General features: G+C 46.7%; 1 protein-coding gene across 6 annotated transcripts in view; it reads right to left on the reverse strand.

The window, feature by feature from the left end:
* Positions 1-22,330, reverse strand: part of LOC112260559 (zinc finger protein 521) — a 183,721-nt gene that overhangs the window by 52,282 nt on the left and 109,109 nt on the right. For all 6 annotated transcript variants that reach the window (XM_024435766.2, XM_024435765.2, XM_024435763.2 and 3 more), the window contains exon 6: positions 1,386-1,517. In XM_024435766.2, coding sequence (XP_024291534.1) covers positions 1,386-1,517 — 132 coding nt within the window. The remainder of the gene's footprint in view (positions 1-1,385; positions 1,518-22,330) is intronic.

Below are 22,330 nucleotides of genomic sequence, written 5' to 3' on the forward strand. Positions count from 1 at the left end.
TAAATGTTTTCAAGGACAGACAGGGTGTCACAGACAACTGCCCCCAACCCATTTCTCCCTATCCAGAAAATGCCTGAGGAGGCTAGTGTGATCTGAGTCTCAGCCTGTCCCCTCCCTCCTTTCTCAACAGTAGCAGGCCTTTCAGTCTCTCCATCCATACTCCCCATGGTCCACCACTTCCATCCATCCCCTCGTCCCCCGCCTCTGTGTGTCTGCTCTACCACCACTGTCCTGAGGGCTCGCTCTCTCTCTCTCGCTCACATTCTCATCCTCTCTCTCCTCTCTGTCTCTCTCTCTCTCTCCCTCTCTGCATCCCTCTCACTCCTGCGCATGCCGCCGTGATCGATATGGATGCAGAGGGAGAAGGGGGACCTGTCTGTCAAAGCAGCCTGTAGAAAATGAAGGCTCAGATGAAGAAAGCATGCTCTGTATATTAAACGGCCTGACCCTGGCAGGGGGAGGAGGGGGGGAGAAGGGGAGGAGGGGAAATATCAATAAGCTGCTGCTAAAAGAGAGATAAGGCCGAACAGCAATGAGAGGAGATGGGTATGAGAGGAGGGGTGAATACTGAGAAAAAGCGAGAGAAACAAGCCAAATGAGTGAGCATCTGCTGGACAATGGGACAAGAGAAGAGCTTATGAAGAGGAGAAGAGCGGAGGAGTGAAAATATGAGACAAGTAAAATGATGAGACCTGATCAATTCTAAATATTAACTGATGAAAAAACACTGAGATAAAAACGAGTGAAGTGAGTAAACAGCTGAGGATTGGAAAAAAGTGAAAAATAACGAGTATGGCTAAAGAGCTGAGAGAGGGGGAAAAGAAAGAATGAGGAGAAGTTAACGACTTTGCAGATTTCATTATAGAGATAGTTAACCCTGTTGACACTGAAGGAGGGCGTTATCCTCTCCGGAGGAGTCCTGTATGGTCCTTCCACCTCCACGCACACAGACAGATGAGATCATTACAGCTATCAGCACCACCGACATCCACAATTAGCACTTCACTCTCCCTCCTTCACTCCCTTCACCCCCCCTTCCTCTTTATTCCACTCTAGCACACTCTTTTCCTCCTTATTATTTCTTATTTTCCTTTCTCTCGCCCTCTCCCCCATTCTTTCTCTCCCCTCCTCTACCCTCTATTCCTCTGCTCATGACAGGTCTTGATTTAGAGGCAATTTGAGTAAATATTAAGATGCACGCAACAAACTGCTTTCAGCTTTGGCTGACCTGCCTTTCTGACCTTTTCATACTCATTTAGAAAACCATTTGCCATTTTAGACAAACAATGAGGTTTCTGAAAATTGCTTTGCATTGTAATGCAATTGTGTGGGTGGGGCTCTCTGAGGACACACGTGCAAGCACACACATGCACGCAGGCACTCACCTGTGAAGCAGACAGGACACTTGAAGGTGCCGCCCATGCCCTCGAAGCTGTGCTCGATCAGGTGGCATTGGAGTTTGGCTGGCGAGTCGAACGACTGACTGCAGAGCTTACACTCATGGTTCAGGCCCTCTTCTAAGGAGAAAGAGACCACACAACACACAAAACAGCATAGTTAGACGGGTGAATAATCTGAGTAGAAATAGCAGAGAGGGATCCAGAATATACACTATCATTCAAAAGTTTGGGGTCACTTAGAAATGTCCTTGTTTTTGAAAGAAAAACACATTTATTGTCCATTAAAATAACATCAAATTGATCAGAAATACAGTGTAGACATTGTTAATGTTGTAAATGACTATTGTAGCTGGAAACAGCTGCACGCCCTGACCTTAGTTATCTTTGTTTTCTTTATTATTTTGGTTAGGTCAGGGTGTGACGAGGGTGGTTTGTGTAGTTTTTGTATTCTAGGGGTTTTGTATGTCTAGGGGTTGTTATAGTTTGGGTGTTTATATGTTTATGGTTGCCTCGATTGGTTCCCAATCAGAGGCCAAGCTGTTTATCGTTGTCTCTGATTGGGGACCATATTTAGGTAGCCATATTCCTTGGGTATTTTGTGGATTATTGTCTATGTGTAGTTGCCTGTCAGCACTTGTTATTGTAGCTTCACGGTCGTTTTGTTATTTTGTTAGTTTGTTAAGTGTTCTTCGTTTATTTAAAAGAAGAATGTATTGTTATCACGCTGCGCCTTGGTCTCCTCCATTACGGCGAACGTGACAGAATAACCCACCAAACAAGGACCAAGCAGCGTGAAAAGGAGGAACAGCGCTTAATGGGGAGATGGACCTGGGAGGAGATATTAGATGGAGCAGGACCCTGGACACAGCCGGGGGAATATCACCGTCCTAAGGAGGAGTTAGAGGCAGCGAAAGCGGAACGGCGATACTACGAGGAGAAATCCCAGAGAATAGAGGAACGGTGACGATATGAACGTACACGGCTGGCACGGAAGCCCGAGAGGCAGCCCCAAGATGTTTTGGGGGAGGCTCACGAGGAGATTGGCTGAGTCAGGTAGGAGACCTGAGCCAACTTCTCATGCTTACTGTGGGGAGCGTGTTACTGGTCAGGTGCCGTGTTCTGCGGTAGAGCGCACGGTGTCTCCAGTAAGCTATTCTAGCCCGGTGCACTCTATTCCAGCATCTCGCATTTGCAGGGCTAGAATGGGCATCCAGCCAGGACGTTTTGAGCCAGCTCTATGTTCTGGATCTCCAATGCGTCTCCACGGTCCAGTGTATCCTGTGCCTCCACCCCACACTCGCCCTGAGGTGCGTGTCCCCAGGCCGGTACCACCAGTTCCGGCACCACGCACCAGGCCTACAATGTGCCTCCAGGGTCCATTACGCCCTGTTCCTGCTCCTCGCACTCGCCCTGAGGTGCGTGTCCCCAGCCCGGTACCACCAGTGCCGGCACCACGCACCAGGCCTATAGTGCGCCTCGGTAGTCCAGTATGCCCTGTTCCTGCTCCTCGCACTCGCCCTGAGGTGCGTGTCCCCAGGCCGGTACCACCAGTTCCGGCACCACGCACCAGGCCTACAATGTGCCTCCAGGGTCCATTACGCCCTGTTCCTGCTCCTCGCACTCGCCCTGAGGTGCGTGTCCCCAGCCCGGTACCACCAGTGCCGGCACCATGCACCAGGCCTATAGTGCGCCTCGGTAGTCCAGTATGCCCTGTTCCTGCTCCTCGCACTCGCCCTGAGGTGCGTGTCCCCAGCCTGGTACCACCAGTGCCGGCACCACGCACCAGGCCTATAGTGCGCCTCGGCAGCCCAGAGCGTCCGTGGACTTTCTTATTCCTCTCTCTCTTTGAAATCACCATTTTGGGTAACACGCGCCATAGTGTGTTGGCCCGTTATACTAAGTTCTAATCAATAGCCTATAATGTGTTTTGTCTATGTGTATCTTTTATCATCATTTTAGCTTTTTAGTAAATAAATATTCAACTAAGATTGGTGTGGTACGAACTCATTGGTGAGACCCGGGTCCGCGCAGATTCACGGGCTATATGAGATTGGTAGACGTAACTGGTTAATTAGTGGCTGTTGTAAAATCGATATTCTGATATTCTTTGAGTTAATTTGGGAAATAGAAACTCAATAAAAACTAGTTTTCCCATGGTGCCCCAGGTTAATGAGTTAATATTTGCTTGATTCAGATAATCACGCAATTAGAAACTTTTAATAATTCGATGAACAACAGTCGTCACATTAACTAATACAACGTCACGACAGGGTTGTTATATTCTAGGTGTTTATGTCTATGGTTGCCTAGACTGGTTCCCAATTAGAGGCAGCTGTTTATCATTTAGGTGCCATATTCCTTGGGTATTTTGTGGGTATTTTGTGGGTTATTGTCTATGTGTAGTTGACTGTCAGCACTTGTTATTGTAGCTTCACGTTCGTTTTGTTATTTTGTTAGTTTGTTAAGTGTTCGTTTAATTAAAAGAAGAATGTATTCTTATCACGCTGCGCCTTGGTCTCCTCCATACGATGACCGCGACAACGGCTGATTCTTTTATGGAATATCTACACAGGCGTAAAGAGGGCCAATATCAGCAACCATCACTCCTGTGTTCCAATGGCACATTGTGTTAGCTAATCCAAGTTATGGAATAGCCTTCATTTATCAGAACAATAGATTGACGAGTTTCAGAAGAAAGGTCTTTGTTTCTGGCCATTCTGAGCCTGTAATCGAACCTCAACTAGTCTAAAGAAGGCCAGTTTAATTTCTTCTTTAATCAGAACAACAGTTTTCAGCTGTGCTAACATAATTACAAAAGGGTTTTCTAATGTTCAATTAGCTTTTTTAAAATGATAAACTTGGATTAGCTAACACAACGTGCTATTGGAACACAGGAGTGATGGTTGATGATAATGGGTCTCTGTACACCTATGGAGATATTCCATAAAAAATCTGCCATTTCCAGCTACAATAGTAATTTACAACATTAACAATGTCTACACTGTATTTCTGATCAATTTGATGTTATTTTAATGGACAAAAAATGTGCTTTTCTTTCAAAAACAGTGACCCCAAACTTTTGAATGGTAGTATATATTGTTTATTTTCTCCTCCTTCCCCATTTAATTGAGCTCCAACACATTTGTGTCAAAGGCTCCTGCCTATAACTTTCGTGGCTCATACAACAGTAATATAATGTGTGATCTAGACCCATCAGGCATAAATTGGATGGCCAGTGTGGGGCCTAATTGCACAGGCGAGGTCTTGCACTTTGAACATGGCAAGCATCGCTCTTTTTGATTGGCTAACACGCAAATTAATTTCTGTGGGCGACTTGGTGTGGGCAAATGGGCTGTAGGGTGCAGTGCTACTGTAGCTTGATAAAGGGAAAGATGTAAATGCATAAAAAACATCTAGGCTAATTTACAGATTAAAGTGGAAAATGTAAGAATAGCCAAGCGTGGGAACATATTAATTTTATAATCAACATTTAATAATAAACAATATGAGCAAGTGAGAATATTATATATGTTTCAACATCTCAACGTTTCCACACTTCCCTTTATTATCACCATGGCATTTTATCCGCTCTCTTTAACACCACTGTTGAATTCAATCTCATGGTTTTCAACCAAGATGAATACCCATGTTTTCATGTTATTACTAATACATGAGTTATAATTAATACATGAAATGAGATATTGCTCAAGGCAATGGCCAAAACAACTGTGAGTCTGCATCCATTCCCCTGTCACATTAGAATGTATGACACGTCTCTCCCTGACATTAGATTACCTTGGACCGATATTTCAGACCTTGATAGCTGAAATAAATGGCATTGGTTCAGACACTGAACCTTCCCTACTGCTCATTTGCTGCACAACGATCCGCTGACTCAGCATTCCGCAGAACCGAACTGCCCATCTTCTGAACTACACGCCAATAAAAACCCAGTGCACTCTGCTATCCATGCAGTTTGGCCTGTACTCTGTCAAAATCCCCTTGTCCCGTGAAGCATGGGTCCAGGCATGGGGCCAGCGAGAGGGGGGTGAAGGGGGATGGAAGGAGGGTCCCTGGGTGCCTATCCAGGGCCAGGGCCCATCCTTCAGTCTCTACAGCCCAATGCCCACAACATGGGCCCAGGGTACCAGACGCGGAAACACACAATCCACCTAACCAGCTGTGGCCATCTAAAGCCCTGGAGGATCAGAGTGGGGGGTTACCGGATGGGCCTTGGGCAAATCTGGCAACGCAACTCACAGATCTGGCAAAGCAACTCACCTTAACAACAATGGCCTGAGATGAACGGGACAGATTCGTCCCAGATCCACCTAGATGCCAGTGTTTTAAAACCCCCGCCCACACACTGCCAGTGACTTTCCCATTTGTACTTTTATGGTCAATTGTTGTTCCGCTGCTCAAAGCACACATTAAACAACATGGGCTGGATCGCTCCACTAACAACATTTGGCAACGTTATAAAAAACGGGTAATTTCTGAAACCTGCAGCCGATTACAACAAGCTTTGCAAAATAATGTTAATAAAGCATTTTAATACCAAGTTAAATGTTATTGGTTTAATTCTTTACAAGGGAAGTGTAGGGACTTAATAATATGTACTACAGTATAGTACAGTAACTGTACAGTATAGTAATAAAACAATTAGAGGTATCTGTACTTGTTTTGGTGACTAGCGGCCTACAGTATAATGGAGACTATCCATTGTATATCATGTAATACGATATAAAGTGACAATACAACCCAGCGACCTGGGCTGTTCTAGGAGGGCAATGGGAAACGTGTTACAGAGCATAGTGAGTCTATTCATTTACTATATACAGAGCATGTTTATGCTCTATTTCACCATATGGCCAGCCCTCTTCTCCTTATAACCCTGTCAAGGAGAATCCTCTACTACGACCTCAAAACAAACATTTAAAGCTGGTCGTGTCTGAATGAGCTCACATGACAAGCTATTGTCTTAGTGTGTGTGTCTGGCTTAGTGGCTTAGGTATGGATGGAAAGATTTAAAAAACAATTTTATCACAGAAACCAGAGGAGTTGATTGTGTTGTCTGTAATTGTGCATTCCCCTTTGAAAGATGAGACATGGTGTGTGTGCACGTGTGTGCGTGCATATGTGTGTGCATAATTTGTGCATGTGTGTAAGAGAGCGACAGAGTTCTTTGATCCCCATTCAACCTGGCTGTCTGTGTGTGTGTGTGTGTGTGTGTGTGTGTGTGTGTGTGTGTGTGTGTGTTCAGAGCACTCCATGCCTTTGCCCATATGTGCAGCCCTTGTTTGACCCTGGAGCACACTCCTGTTCCTTCAGAGACCTGACCTGCTTCATTATGCAGATAACTCTGCACCTGCCCAACCGTCTGACCTTGGGTGCATGCGTGTGTGTATTTGTGTGTGAGAGGGAGAGAGGTTTGCATATGTCTGTGAATCTAAGATACGTGATTGTTTGATACTGCATGTGTGTGCATGAAGAGTGTGTGTAAGACAATACAGTGCAAGTGGGATGACTCAGTGTGTGAGTGCACGAGTCTGTTCGGCACTGCTCGCCCCTGTAATGTAACTGTGTATAGGGGGACGGGTTTGTATGCGGCAGGGGAGCAGGGGTTGGATCACACTGGCAGCCTGTTCCTTAGTGAGAGTCAAGGGAGGAAGTCAGCCAGCGCGCCCCTATAGCTCCCTCATCGGGGTGAGGTCACTTCCTGTCGTTCCCCCAGCCTCCCCCAGGGCTGTCCAATCAGGACAGAGCATTCAGGAGCCCCCACCCTGGCCCGCTCTGCACCGACTGGAGCAGACTCTGGATATAGTTACAGAGCCACTGGGGACTGGAAGCTCTCTCTCTCTATATATATATTTCTCTCTCACCCCCCTCATCCTCCCTTCTCCCTTCACTCTCGTGAGTGTTCTGCCTCCACTGCCACCACCCTGTCCCCCTGCACTCATAAGCGAAATCTTTTAGATGAGAGCTTTTCTGTTCCTGCTCCCTCTAAGCGTCCCTGACACCAGCAAAGTAAGTCCATCTGCATATCCACAGGGCATGGTGGCACATCCAAGGTTCATGGTTTATGTATTTCACAGCTCCTGAAAAACACAAACATCTAATATCTTTCCCATGTGTAAGGAGAGAGGGAGACGGAGTAGGAAAACTATTTTAAAAAAGGACAGCCTTTATTATTTCTTCTTGTGTTTACTCTTCAGCGACCAGGCTGAAGTTAATGTTCTGTTGAAGGTTGTTTGGGACACTGGGGTTTGTTTTCCTTTCGGTTTCGTCTGGATGTTCAAGTACAGCTTTGTATACACTGAGAGTACAAAACATTAATAACATCTTCCTAATATTGAATTGCCCTCAGAAGAGTCTCAATTAATCGGGGCATGGGCTCTACAAGGTGTCAAAAGCGTTCCACAGGGATGCTGTTGACTCCAATGCTTCCCATTGTTGTGTCAAGTTGGCTGGATGTCCTTTGGGTGGTGGACCATTCTTGATATACACAGGAAACTGTTGAGCATTAAAACCCCAGAAGCGTTGCAGTTCTTCACACAAACCGGTGAACCTGGCATCTACTACCATACCCCGTTCAAAGGCACTTAAATCTTTTGTCTTGCACATTCATCCTCTGAAAGACACACATACACAATCCATGTCTCAATTGTCTCAAGGCTTAAAATTCCTTATTTTTCCTGTCTCCTCCCATTCACTGACTGAAGTTGATATAACAAGTGATATCAAGAAGGGATCATATCTTTCACTGGTCAGTCTATGTCATGGAAACAGCAGGTGTTCCTAATGTTTTGTAAACTCATTATATTGTAGAGTATGTGTGTAGAGTAGGTTTGAGTAAGAGTGTGAATCTGTGTGTGTGTGCAGTACAGTATGTGTGAGGATTTAGTGTGGATATAGTGCGCACTAGTGAATACAGTTGCTGAAAGACGCTACTGATATTTCTCAAATACTCTCAGTTATTGGGTATTCTCACAAATTTGACCAAAATGAAGTATGTTGCACTACAGGGCTTAATTAAAATATGTATCCTAGCCAAGTCCCCTCCTCATCCCCTACCCCTTACATACTACCCTATATAAACAATTCTGCTTCAGAGCAGGTCCAGTTGAAAGGGGAATTCAGGATCCCTTCATAGTAATCTGATAGTTAGATTTACACTTCTCTCTGTCGCACTGTGAATCTTACTCACAAGCTCCCTCTTAAAGGAACCAAGTCTGCTCACTTCTCAAAATCAGGCAACAACCTCTAACAAAGTTGTGGAGACAAAACACAAGATGTCAACCAAAGACAACAGTAGTCATAGAAAACAGTAGTCATAGAAAAGGAATTGGAAACACGGTAGACTAAACAAACTACAATCGGGGTCAAGTCAAGGTTGAGGTCACACTCAGACTGCAGTCTCTCAACAAGGTATTATTTGTGCTCAATCAGGTCTAAAGATGATAGGCTTCAGACTGCAATATGGTGTACTATAGGTCACAGAAAACACACCAAGAAACATCTGAGGAAATTGCCTGGCATTAAAACCCAGAGTAGTCCACAGCTGTTTCTGAAAGACTCAGTTACATATCCTGCATTCAAACATCTTTCAACTTACACACTCTCTGAAATGCTACTTGTGACTGCAATACTTTTTGAAATTGTGAGAAGGCGATAAGGATATCATTTGGTTTTTTAAAGCTGTGGTGTTGTGTGTATGGTGGCAGAGTTCAGTAGACAGCTCTGGGGCTGTAAACAGTAGGTGGGTTTACTTGGCTCTACATCTCCATGGGAACTATCCATTAACAGATAATGGGGGAAAATCTGAGTGATTAAGGCCCAGGGAATTATGGGTGAATACAAATACATCTCCGTGTGGTGGAGTGAGTGTGTATGTGTGTTCTCTGGAGATATAGAACCACTTCTCATGTGGAACTCGGTTCATTTTAGAGATACTAGAAGGCCCATTAGTGTGTTGAGAAGAGAAAGGGGGCGGGATATGGATGTAGCTGGTAGATGGGAGCTACTGTAGCTAGCGCACGGGGACCAGGCTCCCCCTGGACCACGGCTGATTGGCTCCCTGTGAACCTAGGCTGATTGGAGAACTGGCATCTGGAGGGGAATATGCCTAATATTTATATCCTGCCTTCTCAGTTTAAAGAGGACATGGCATTATGAACAACATTATAGAATAAAACCCTATTTAAACGTCCTGAACATCACCCTCATTACTATACAGGTATGATGATAATGATGCCCTAGTATGGTCAAATGCTAGCTAATAACCTCATTAAAACTGATAAAACTACCTTAATAGCAGCTATAAACAATAAGAATAGAGGAGAGATTTGTAGCAGAGAAGTGTACTCATGTCAAACAGAGAGAAGACATGAATTGAAGTGAGAGTATAAGGGAATCGGGACAATCACAAGGAGAGAACAGGAAGTGGAAACCAATGTGCCACAGACAGACAGAAAGAAAAAACCCAATGTCAGGGTCCCATGCTTGTGCCATGTCTGTGTGACTTTTACTTCAAACCTCCAGAGTGAACTGAACTAAGAGGTGAGGTTGTCGGGTGACAGTGGTGGCGACGACCTTACAAGCGAGTTGCCGCTGGCATCTGGGGGTGGGCGGGATATAGTTCTACGTCCCAAATGGGAATAGGGTGTGATTTGGGACGCAGCCGAAGTCTCTGGGAGATTGTCAGGCCTGATGCATGGCTGAACTTGAACCTGGACGCACAGTGGTGCACAGTGCAGGGTGTAAGTGCTAATCAGAGCACAGCTAGTCTTATGCTAGCCACTTCCTCGCTCTCTTTCTCTCTCTACACCGCCGGCATTATCCGTCTCACACCATCCCCTAGCGGCCAGGTTGGCTAGGTCACAGGCACCTTCTAACTGCCAAACTGGTATTGAGATAAACAAGTGTAAGGCCTGAAGACAGTATAAAAGGCGTAGCCAACTAGAACACCTTGAAGAGGACAGCACACTGTAATATCTGGGTTATCTGTGAGCTATAAGGTGTCTGTTCTATATCATAGCCTCTTTATGGGTTATGCATAGTAGACAGTAGACCTATACAATGCATAAAAAGTGTTGCTAAATAGTCACTAAAAGACAAACTTAACAATCAACATGGTAAAATACATACAGTATGAGCTAATAGTCACTGTCTGCCATCAAGATGGCTAATATCAGGTAAGTAATAAGAACATCAAAACATTCGGCATGTGGCATTTTTCTCTCTAGCTAATCAGTACTCAGCTGAAGTTAAGGATGCTGCTGTAGGGAAGTGTGTGCTACACTCAAACAGTGAAACCAGAGAAGAGCTGGTGTTTACACACTACTTAGGTAGTATATGATCCTCTGACTGTCTGCTATTTTTTTGCTTAATAGCTACAGTTAAAGCAAGAAGACACACTGGTTATAACTCAAATTAATAGTTGGTAGGTCTTTGGGGCTGCAGTTCACCAAAATGCACACACAAAACCCCCACCATAGCAAAGGGGAGAGCAAAGCAGAAGACTTGTTAACGAATTATGTGTAGGCACTGCAGCTTGAGGCCAGGTATGGAGGTCCATGGGGGCCAAACAGTGCAGGTTAGCTGCTGAGATGGATGGTATTGGAGCATTAGACCCCCTGCAGCCATTCAAACACAATTCTGCAGTCAACTGCTCTCATTTACTTCATCCATGCCCCATTCTAAACTAATGGGGCCTTTACTTGTTGGGAGAAAATAAAGGTCAAATGACTATAGCCCTGCTATTTCACAGCACAAGGAGGCTCTGACTGGCACTCAATGCAACCCGCTGCCGAAAGAAAGAGAGAAAAAGACAGAAGTGAATCAGACAAAAAAGCTAACAGGCAAAGAAGCACAAGTAAGGGAGGTAGAGCAGGGACAACTCTAACAAGAATCTGTCTTTCTGCCCATGAAAAGAGTAAGTGGCCTAAATGTAAAAAGTTAATTATGACACAATTGCAAGGGCCTTTCTTTGCTATTCACATGGTGGCAGCTGCGTTGTGCAGGCTGAGGATCGCATGGCTCTATGGTGTCCGTCCGCAGCCCAGCCACACAAAGAAGCAGGAGGGAGGATAGATGGCTGGAGAGCGGGGAGAGATGGAGAAAGGTCCCTTGGCTGGTCTCGCGGCATGGAGCACTGTACAATTAGCCAGCCCCTGCGTTCTGCTAGCTTATAATTATCAGCGCTCTCTTTAATTGACTCCCTTAGCCTGGTGCAGAGGGACCCCACCACCACCTCCCCCCTTCAATACAACCCCCCCACCCCACACCCCTCCGCTCAGCGCAGACCACGGAGCATCGAGCACCACGCCGGGCTCTCCAAAGTAATTTATAAAAGCGCTCATATTTTCAACACAAAAAAGAGAGGGGAACATTTGGTGAGAGAGAATTCATCATCAGGTATCTAGAGGTTTTCCTTAATAGAAAAGCCGAGTCCCACTGAGCGCGCTCCTTGTAGCGGCCAGCCACGCATGCTCAGGACCAGCAAGCCACCGTTCGCAGCGGGTCAGCTAGACATTAGCATAATTTTATATAACACAGCCACGCTGGAAATTTAATACATCTCAGCAAATATGAGACAGGCATTTTGCATAATGTTTTTAATTATTTCCTTTGAGCGACATACCTACCTGTCTATACACTCTGAGAAAAAAAGGTGCTATCTCGAACCTTAAAGGGTTCTTTGGCTGTCCTCATAGGAGAACCCTTTCAAGAACCCTTTTTGATTGTCGGTAGAACCCTTTTGGGTTCAATGTAGAACCCTCTCCAGAAAAGGTTCAACTTGGAACCCAAAAGGGTTCTCTTATGGGGACAGCACCCTTTTGGAAACCTTTTTTTCTAAGAGTGTAGTCTAGTTTATTCTCTAGTCTCTCCTTGTCCCTCCTCTCCACATTGCTCTCCTGTCCTGTTTTTCTCTCTCTCTCTCTCTCTCCCTTGCTCCCTCTCTCCCCCGTTCTCGCCCCATGGTGCTGATCTCACTAGGAGAAGAGAAGTTCATTACCGCAGCTAAATCAGAATTAGTCCCTTCATTTTGACAGGGCGAACTTCATTAGAAAGGCCCTTCCTTAATCCAGCCGGGAAGACTGATGAATCTACATGGGGCCCATAATTTGCTTCAGACAGCATATTCAGCTACTTCCTACTCAGAGGAGGCTGGTGGAAGGAGCTATAGGAGGACAGGCTCGTTGTAATAGCTCTAATGGAATCATTTGAATGGTACCAAACACTTCAAACAAATGGAAACAAGGTGTTTGACTCCGTTCCATTGATTCCATTTCAGCCATTACAATGAGCCTGTACACATATAGCTTCTCTCACCAGCCTCCTGTTTCCTCCTCCTTTCCTTTTCCCTCTCCCCCTTCTATCTTGCCTTATGCATTTACACACATTTACACTACATTTTTATTAGATAAAGAACAAGAAACTGAGAGAGGAACTTGAGTTAGGAAAACACCTGCATATAATGAAGTAATGGGAGCAGAGAGGGTGTAAAGAGAGAGGGAGTTATGCTGTTTGAAACGTCCCGTCTCCCCAACAGACCTTGGAGCCTCTGGGGCTGAACGACTACAGTATGGCTGGGTTGGTTGGCGGACACTCAAATACAGAACAGACAGTGGACTCAGTCGGTTAGTTCAAATATGAACTAATAGTCTACAAGGCCACATACACATGAGAGAGAGATATAGAGAAGCAAAATTGATATCCACTATGTCTGTGTTTTTGGGTGAAAGTGGAATCCTGTCAAATTTTGTCCCAAAACCCCAACAATATCATACAGTTTTATAAGCCTGTGTTGCGTTCGACACACCCCATCCACCACTGCAGTTCACCAGAATCAACACAACACCCCAAAATCCAGAGACGTGGATGAGGACAGTCAGTCCCCGACTGGCATCCACTGTGTCATCACTGTGCCTGTTGACTGGTGTCAAGCAGATGTGGCACTTGGAATTGCAGTTACTCTCGCTACGCCCCCCCTACCCCTCCACCCCCCACCTGCCAGGCCTCCCTCCCCAAGCTGGCCCCTGGAGAGCTCGAGAGCTCTGAGCTGGGGCACCCCCCTTTGCCACCCCTTGTCTAATATAGTGTGCATGCACACACAGTCTCTCGGAGTGGCAATAACACATGCACGCACACACACACACACACACACACATACTCATGCACCCACACACATTTACCCATAAAATCACAGACACACATACACAAGTGCGACAAGCCATTGAAGGAAAGCACTTCACACATAATTTGTATTCTCACTCATCTACATAAAGATTGAATATATGATAAACAAACAGATACCAGGAATTGAGTCAATATATGTTAAAATTCAAATGTGCATCATCTGGGACACGGCTCAGCTTGTGTGCCTCTGGTCTCCTCTAGACACTGACTGCACCTGACTTCTGTTGCCATAGTTTCCATTATCTGAACCCATCGAAATGAAAGGACAGAAAAGGACACGCAAGAAGATGACTCACTAATCCAATAAATAAAAGGGTGCCTACTAGATGTCATAACCCCAAGAATAGCACCGTTGCACCATAGCATTGTTCCATATGAAGAGACTCCATATATTAATAAACATGATTAAACCAGATCCGGCCTGTTTTTTTCCATCCAGTCCGGCATCAGAGTAGGATTTCCCAGAGGCCTACTAGTCTATCTGTCCAAGTCTTCCATCTCTCCATCCCCATACCATCTTTCTGTCTATTTTTCCTCCTCCTCAGTCGATTCTCTGAAGCATACGTGGAGCTGTAAACGATTGAGTCCGCTCTCAAATCACACAGACGTCCTGAAATAGTTGACAGGACCCGGAGGGGCTAAAGATCACTGCAGAGGAAGCCACAGAGGCCTTCCTGTCAGAACAGACTCAGGGCTTTTTCAGGGCCAGGGGTGAGGGGGGTGATGGGGTGAGGGGGGTGAGCGAAGCCAGGGGGGGAGAGCCAGAGAGCCTCAGAGCCACAGACATGACATACATTTTATTACACTTAAACCAACTGTGGGTTCAACTCAGAAACCTTGGACTTGCATTGGAGTCTCAGAGGAAAAAGTATGGAGAAAGTGGAGGTGGGAAGAGTGACTTTTAAAAGGAACACAATGGTGATGTGGACAAAGAGAAAGGAGGCAGTGGACTAATTGCTTAGGGGGTTTGTCTGAATATTTGTTGTGCTAAGTTATTTTGTTTAAAGCTCATGGCTTGTGCCTATTGAGATGAAGATACACTAAATATACAAAAGTACGCCCCTTCAAATTAGTGGATTTGGCTATTTCAGCCACACCCGTTGCTGTGTGCTAAAATCGAGCACACATCCATGCCATCTCCATAGACAAACAGTGGCAGTAGAATGGCCTTATTAAAGAGGTCAGTGGCTTTCAACGTGGCACCGTCATAAGTCAGTTTGTCAACTGTAAGTGCTGTTATTGTGAAGTGGAAATGTCTAGGAGCAACCATGGCTCAACCTCGACCCTCTGATAGGCCACACAAGCTCACAGAAAGGGACCGCCGAGTGCAGAAGCCCGTAGCATGTAAAAATCCTCTGCTCTCTGTTGTAATAATCCCAAACAAGTTCCAAACTGCCTCTGGAAGCAACGTCAGCACAAGAACTGTTCGTCAGTAGCTTCATGAAATGGGTTTCCATGGCCGAGCAGCCGCACACAAGCCTCAGATCACCATGCGCAAATGCCAAGCGTCGGCTGGAGTGGTCTAAAGCTCGCCGCCATTGGACTCTGGAGCAGTGGAAACACGTTCTCTGGAGTGATGAATCAAGCTTCACCATCTGGAAGTCCGCCGGACAAATCTGGGTTTGACGGATGCCAGGAGAATGCTATCTGCCCCAATGCATATTGCCAACTGTAAACTTTGGTGGAGGAGGAATTATGGTCTGGGGCTGTTTTTCATGGTTCGGGCTAGGCCCCTTAGTTCAAGTGAAGGGAAATCTTAACGCTACAGCATACAATGGCATTCTAGGCTATTCTGTGCTTCCAACTTTGTGGCAACAGTTTGGGGAAAGCTCGTTCCTGTTTCAGCATGACAATGCCCCATGCACAAAGCGAGGTCCATACAGAAATGGTTTGTCGAGATTAGTGTGGAAGAACTTGACTAGCCTGCACAGAGCCCTGACCTCAATCCCATCGAACACCTTTGGGTTGAATTGGAACAGCGACTGTGAGCCATGCCTAATCACCCAACATCAATGCTCAACCTCACTAATGCCCTTGCGGTTGAATGGAAACAAGCCCCCACAGCATTATTCCAACATCTAGTGGAAGGCCTTCCCAGAAGAGTGAAGTTTGTTATACTAAAGCAGAAAAGGGGGGACCAACTCCATATTAATGTCCATGATTTTGGAATGAGATGTTTGACAAACAGGTGTCTACATATTGTTGGTCATGTTGTTCATATCCATGTTGAAGATGTCAATGAAAAGCATGCCTATGTTCAGCATATATGATATGGCGCAGTGTACTACATTTCAATATCGCCATTTTTTATTTCCACTCTCATACCACCATGTTCAGTATATTACTTTAAGAAAGCTCTACTCTTGACCATTTCCACCCATTCTGAAAGAGACCTCCCATCAGGAGCCCAAAGGAGCCTAGAGACCCTCCTCATCTATACTCCCTAGCCAACCTCCCCATCCACACTCCTCATTCCTCAGCCCTGCTCCTCGTCCAACCTCCTCAGCCCTGCTCCTCGTCCAACCTCCTCGGCCCTGCTCCTCATCCAACTTCCTCAGCCCTGCTCCTCATCCAACTTCCTCAGCCCTGCTCCTCATCCAACCTCCTCGGCCCTCTCCTCGTCCAACCTCCTCGGCCCTGCTCCTCGTCCAACCTCCTTGGCCCTGCTCCTCATCCAACTTCCTCAGCCCTGCTCCTCATCCAACTTCCTCAGCCCTGCTCCTCGTCCAACCTCCTCGGCCCTGCTCCTCATCCAAGCCCCTTAACTCTACTCCCCAGCCCCTCTCCTCATCCCTCAGCCATGCTCCTCATCCCCAGCATAGTCTCCAACCTCCTCAGCCCTGTTCAGCACCTCTGCCAAGCATCTTATCCCCACACCTCCTCTTGTTCACTCCCCAGCCTAGTCTACTCTTCATTCAACCTCCTCCCCACACCTCCTCTTGTTCACTCCCCAGCCTAGTCTACTCTTCATTCAACCTCCTCCCCACACCTCCTCTTGTTCACTCCCCAGCCTAGTCTACTCTTCATTCAACCTCCTCCCCACACCTCCTCTTGTTCACTCCCCAGCATAGTCTACTCTTCATTCAACCTCCTCCCCACACCTCCTCTTGTTCACTCCCCAGCCTCTTCTCCTCAGCTTTACTCTCTATGTTCACTGTTCTCTGATCGCTCTGTTTAGTTCCTCCCAGTAAACACAACAGCCTTGGTAGGGCCTGAGAGGAGGATAAGAGGATAGGAGAGAAAACAGCTCTTATCCCAGACATGCCCAGAGTGGTCTTTTCAGCGAGAGCGAGAGAGCAAAGAGAGACAGAGAGACAGTCCATAGCCTTGGAGAGAGACCACTTGTCCATTAAGACTGTCAGAGGATGCTCCTTGAATACAATAGGCCATATCTCCGAAGAGGTCTTTAGAGAGCACACTCAGTCTGGGGCTGCTGGGGGTTAGAGGAGAGGGGAGCACTATTAGAAGCTACTAGCCAACTATATTGTACACAGGGTCAAGCTGAATCTGCTCTCTGGCTTATCTCAGTCAGATAGATAGTCTGGCTACTATAACTTTGCTTGGAGGAAAAGCCCATCTCCTATCTTTCTCTAGTCATAGAGTTCCTATAAACAGACTCTATTGGGTAACACTGCATTCTGTGAAATAGCATTTACTATCTAGCGTGCTTTGGTTTACAAAGGATCTCTTGCTAGTGTTCAATTCCTTAGAGTATTATTAGAAAGGGTATAGAATTACAAAACACTATTGTTATCACGCACGGGGGTACCCTTGTTCATTACACTGCTATGAAGTCGAGGATTTACAATGATTCTATCAGTTCGGTTGAGCTTTTTTACTATTTCCTTCCAGCTGTCAGAAGATGTACAGTACAAGATCACAAAACACCTTCAAACAGACTTCTGATTTAATATCTGATATGTCTTCAAAACCCATTGGCAGCCATTGCTTGATTCCCCCATTGCTTTGCAGCGGGATTAAGGAAGTCGACAGAGAAACTTTTCATTTTCCTTAACCGGTTGCTACATGTGACATCAGAGTGCATGAGAATGTAACAGAATGGTACTATCCAGGGGAGGGAACCCTTGGTCTATCCATCAGCACATCCTTGGTGGGACAGAGGAGATTAAAACACCCTGTGTCTGACTGACAGGCTCAGCACAGCTTCTAGGAAGATGACAGCTCTCCAAGTCACACAAAAAGGCAACTAGTCCAATTTTACCTCTGACTACAACACCAACTGAGAACCAACCCTTCTGTCAAAACCCACAAAATAATCCCCCCCCAACAGAGTTTAGATGAATAGCAATAGGGAGGAGAGAGACAAAAGGGCTGAGAAGGCACCATCTCCCTCTGGTGCACGCCAACAGCAGGAGCCTGTGGGATTGTAACACTTTCAAACATTTCTGTTACTTTCTCAGAACATGTCTGATGCCGCGGCTCCGATGTGATGTGGTGTGTGTTGCTTCCTCATGCAGCAGCCTCGTAGTCCCACTGTACCACCGTACAACCGACTTGGCAACTCTGGCAAGTTCTGGTTACCCAGAAAAACATCACACACTCCTCACTGACTACACTTGCCATTTGTCATGACAAGATGAGGGGGAGGGAGGGAGGGAGACAGAGAGAGACAGAGAGAGACAGAGAGAGCAAGAGAGAGAGCGAGAGAGAGAGAGAGAGAGAGAGAGAGAGAGAGAGAGAGAGAGGGAGAAGGAGAGGGACAGAGAGAGAGGGAGAGAGAGAGAGGGAGAATGTGATCAATGTGTGAACTAGTATCTGAGAAAATATAGTTCTCTATTCTGAGTTTGTTGTGTTTTAAGGAGGAAAGGATGGGGGGGGTACTTCCTGTCGTTGTCACATTGTGTAGAGAACGCAGGCAGGATCGTGCCCTAAATGATTAACTGAAAACTGAATCTTTTACATTGGCGTCAGCAATTCAGCCAGGCGTCCTTATGGGGGAATTACTTTCTGTGTGTTTTTATTGAAGCCTGTGCCGAGTGGGCCCAAAAGCTCTGACAGGGGGCCCCCGCGGGCACTTGTCTTCACCTGCAAATCATAAGATGGAGAGATGAAGCTCCCTCTGTGTTCTCAATTATACCCCTCAACACCCCTTCACGTGCATGCACACACACACACACACACACACACACACACACACACACACACACACACACACACACACACACACACACACACACACACACACACACACACACACACACACACCCCCCAACCATCCCAGCCCAAAAACCAGCCCAAAAACCAAGAGAGGGGTAGAGAAGAAAAGCCTTCAGTAATACAGTCCTGGCGGAGGGCTCCTCGATCGGGGCTCAGCTCGAAGCAGAGCAGCGGGTGCTAGCTGCTGGAACAGCTGACAGGCTCTATCCGACCGGTGGCCCCGGCAGCCCCATCCCCCACGGCCTGTCAGAGCTTGCTCTACAGCGTGACGGTTAGTTGCTTCATCTCCAGGGACATGCCTCATAGGCCTACAACCTCTGCCCCTCGCTACTCCCTGCCCCTGTCCACACCCTTCACATGACAGGCTCGTCCTCTGACCCATAGAGGCTCCACGGCCTCACCCCGATTACGACTGCCAGTAGGGGGAGCCACAGGTTACATTCCCCCCTCCCTTCTTCTCACCTCTCCCTCTGTCCCCAGCGACTGGGATCCCACACATTCCAGCTCCTAGCACGCTCAGAGGAGGTATGGGGGGACGAGTGAGGGGGTGCAGATGGGAGCCGGGGGGTGTAGAGAGAGGGTCGGGTGTAATTTAATCGTGGAGCACAGCTGCGTAAACAGGGGTATCAAGGAATGTCTGTCTGCTGAAGGAATGGACTTTGCATGAATGTCCCCACTTTCCCACCAAAACGGGCCGTTGTTCACGTCTTAATGAGTGGGAGTGTAACGATCCAGACAGCTTCTCTTTTTTTCTTTGCAGTAATCAGACTGTTAACACTGGAGCTGAAACACAGGGTAGCTAGTGCCTTGTTTCTGCCACTGCTGAAATCAACTCACTGACGGTTCATCTCCCTCCCTCTGTTTCTCTCTTCCTCCCTAGCTGTCTCTCTCTCCCTCTTCCTATCTCACATTGGCTGTCTCTTTCTTTCTCACTGTCTGGTTGTCTCTCTCTCTCCGCTAAAGACCTCATCCAAGTTCCTGCTGTCTGACCTGTCAAAATACAGCCCTCTCACCCCACCTCACTAAAACCATCAAACAAAACAACCCAACAACTGCTAGTGGGGTCAGAGGGCAGCTGTTCTGGGTGCCTGGACTCTGGTGGTGGCCCTGATTGGTTAAATGGGCAGCACGGAGAGAGAGAAAATGAAACAGGTTGTTTTTCAAAGTGAAATCTCCAGCTGACGGCTTATAGCCCCCACACACACACCCCACAGTTAGCTAGCTACAGTTTCTCTCACTGCTGTGTGTCTGTTTGTCTGTCAGAGTCTTAGTACGTCTAAGCCATTTGGAAGGATTAGAAAAAGAAGTAGAAGAAAACTAAAGCACAGCACACTGGGGCTTCATAGTGATAGTGTACTGCATAGTGTATAGTAGTGCCTGAGGGATGGTTCACAGACCATCAAAGAGTGTTAAACCTCTTGACCTTAACAGTCCCCAGTGGTGACCGTTGACCTCCCTGACCTCTGGCCCTCTGCCAGCCCCTCCTCACTGTGAGACAGGTGCAGGCATAAGAGTGGCCGACTGGCCGTACTATATCCTGCTGTCTTGCCTAAAACCTAAAACCATCCTCGCCTGACCTATCTGCACAGAGACCCTCCCCAATCTCAGACAGGAGTCAAGATAACCCCTGGCGCAGGCTAGAGCTAGTGTGCTCCTGATATCGGTACTGTACACCCCCAAACTATTACCATACAGAACATTCCAATGTTCCAACAAGGTGTGATGCAAGTAATACGGGTGATGGTATTTGTTTCAATTTGATACATATAACACTGAACTAACAGTAGTTATGCTAAAATGCTAACCAGGATATACGTGGAGTGGAAGACAGAAATCGACCATCAGCAGAACAGAGGAGGGGGAACTAGCTAAATGGAACAGGAGGAAGACAGACATAGCCAGTTTACAAATGGATTAAGTTCCATTTTAAAAAGCATTTTGAAAAATTATACACACTGTTACATAAAACAAAACTGATGACTGTGGATATTTTTTAGTGGCAGCGGCGTGCAGATCTAGAGTGGAATGGCACATCACGCCGCCCCGTTTCAGTTCCGCAGGCGGGTGAGCGGGATGGCGGGCGCCCGGTTCCAAGGTCGTGCCAGTCTTTCTTTCTTCAAATCCATTTCCTCTCCCTAGGCGCCACCCTCCCTCTCCCTCGTGTTGTTGGCCCAGTGATTCAGTGCCTTGCATTAAGAGCAATTCACCTGCCTCCGGCGTCCCAGCGGCACGGGTCCCCAGGGAAAACCAGGTGGAGCATAAAAAAAGTTACACATATGGTAAAGTCAAGCTGCTCGGAGGCTGCTGAGTGTCTGCTGTGGGGATAGAGGCTCCTAAAAGGCCCAGCTGGTACTTGGAAAACGGCTTCTGCATTACTACACCTCAGTGCCTGTTTCAGCTCCCCTTTGGAAAGTGTTGGCCGGCGCTCACCACCACCAGCCATTTTAGATTTCTCCGTCTCTATACCCACCTCCCTCCCTCTCTCTCTCCCTCCCTCCCTCCAACTGGTTCTGTATCCAAATGAACATTTGGTCCTCCACTGCTGGTTAATCAAATTCCTCCATCTGGCCCCCCTATCCCTGTGGAACACAAAAGGTGCAGCCTGAGCCCTGGTCCAAGTGGATATTGGGAGGGAGGGAGGGAGGGAGGATGGGATTGAGGGGTGGAGGGGAGGGACTGCCTACCTAACTTACCCAGCCCAGTCAACTAGATCAGGAAGGGGAACAAGGGCCAGATCGGATGGGATAGTTTTGGGCAAACAGAACAGGAGGGAGCTACGAGGAACCAAGCATCACCTGCTGTTCATATAGAGCTCAGGGACATGGGAGGAGGGGAGTGAGGCTCAGTATGGCCATATGAGGGTATGGAATTATAGTTATCTTTGCATACACTGTAGAATAGGTTCTGTACAGTATAGAATACAGAATAGAGCATACTCATGCTATTAAGTCTCCCTGGCAGAAGGGGGTGCTATCCTCATAACACACAGCGTTAGGAGGAAATAAATACTAAAAGGAGAGAGGAAGATAAGAAACGTTGATGCCTGGGGTTTTAGAAAAGTGGCAGTTCACAGAAAAGCGAGGATTTGCTGGTTGGCTCCGTACATAATCTCCTGCTCAGTCAAAGAGAGCAGCTGAATGCCTAAGCCGGCTCTCTGATCAAAAAAAGCTACCTTAAGATATCACACAAAGCTTCAAATGATCTTTTAAACCCCCCAGGAGCGTGTAAAGCCTTCAGAAAAATATCTTTAACTACATATTTATCAGACTACAACTGTCAAAAAAGCAGCCCTGCTGTATGTCGTCAAATTGGGTTAAAAATACAATACACTCTTCAAAACACATCACTCACAGGAGTGACATATCCATCGTTTAATTCACACTCTTATATTCAGCACTAGAATCCAAAGAATGGCACAGACAGTGAAAGAAAATGTGCCACAGATAATGAAAAGAGAGAGAGAGATAGAGAGAGAGCGAGAGAGAGAGAGAGCGAGAGATATATATATATATATAGAGAGAGAGAGAGAGAGGGAGAGAGAGAGATGGACT

This window comes from Oncorhynchus tshawytscha, linkage group LG10 (genome assembly GCF_018296145.1).
Source record: "Oncorhynchus tshawytscha isolate Ot180627B linkage group LG10, Otsh_v2.0, whole genome shotgun sequence".
Classification (NCBI taxonomy): Eukaryota; Metazoa; Chordata; class Actinopteri; order Salmoniformes; family Salmonidae; genus Oncorhynchus; species Oncorhynchus tshawytscha.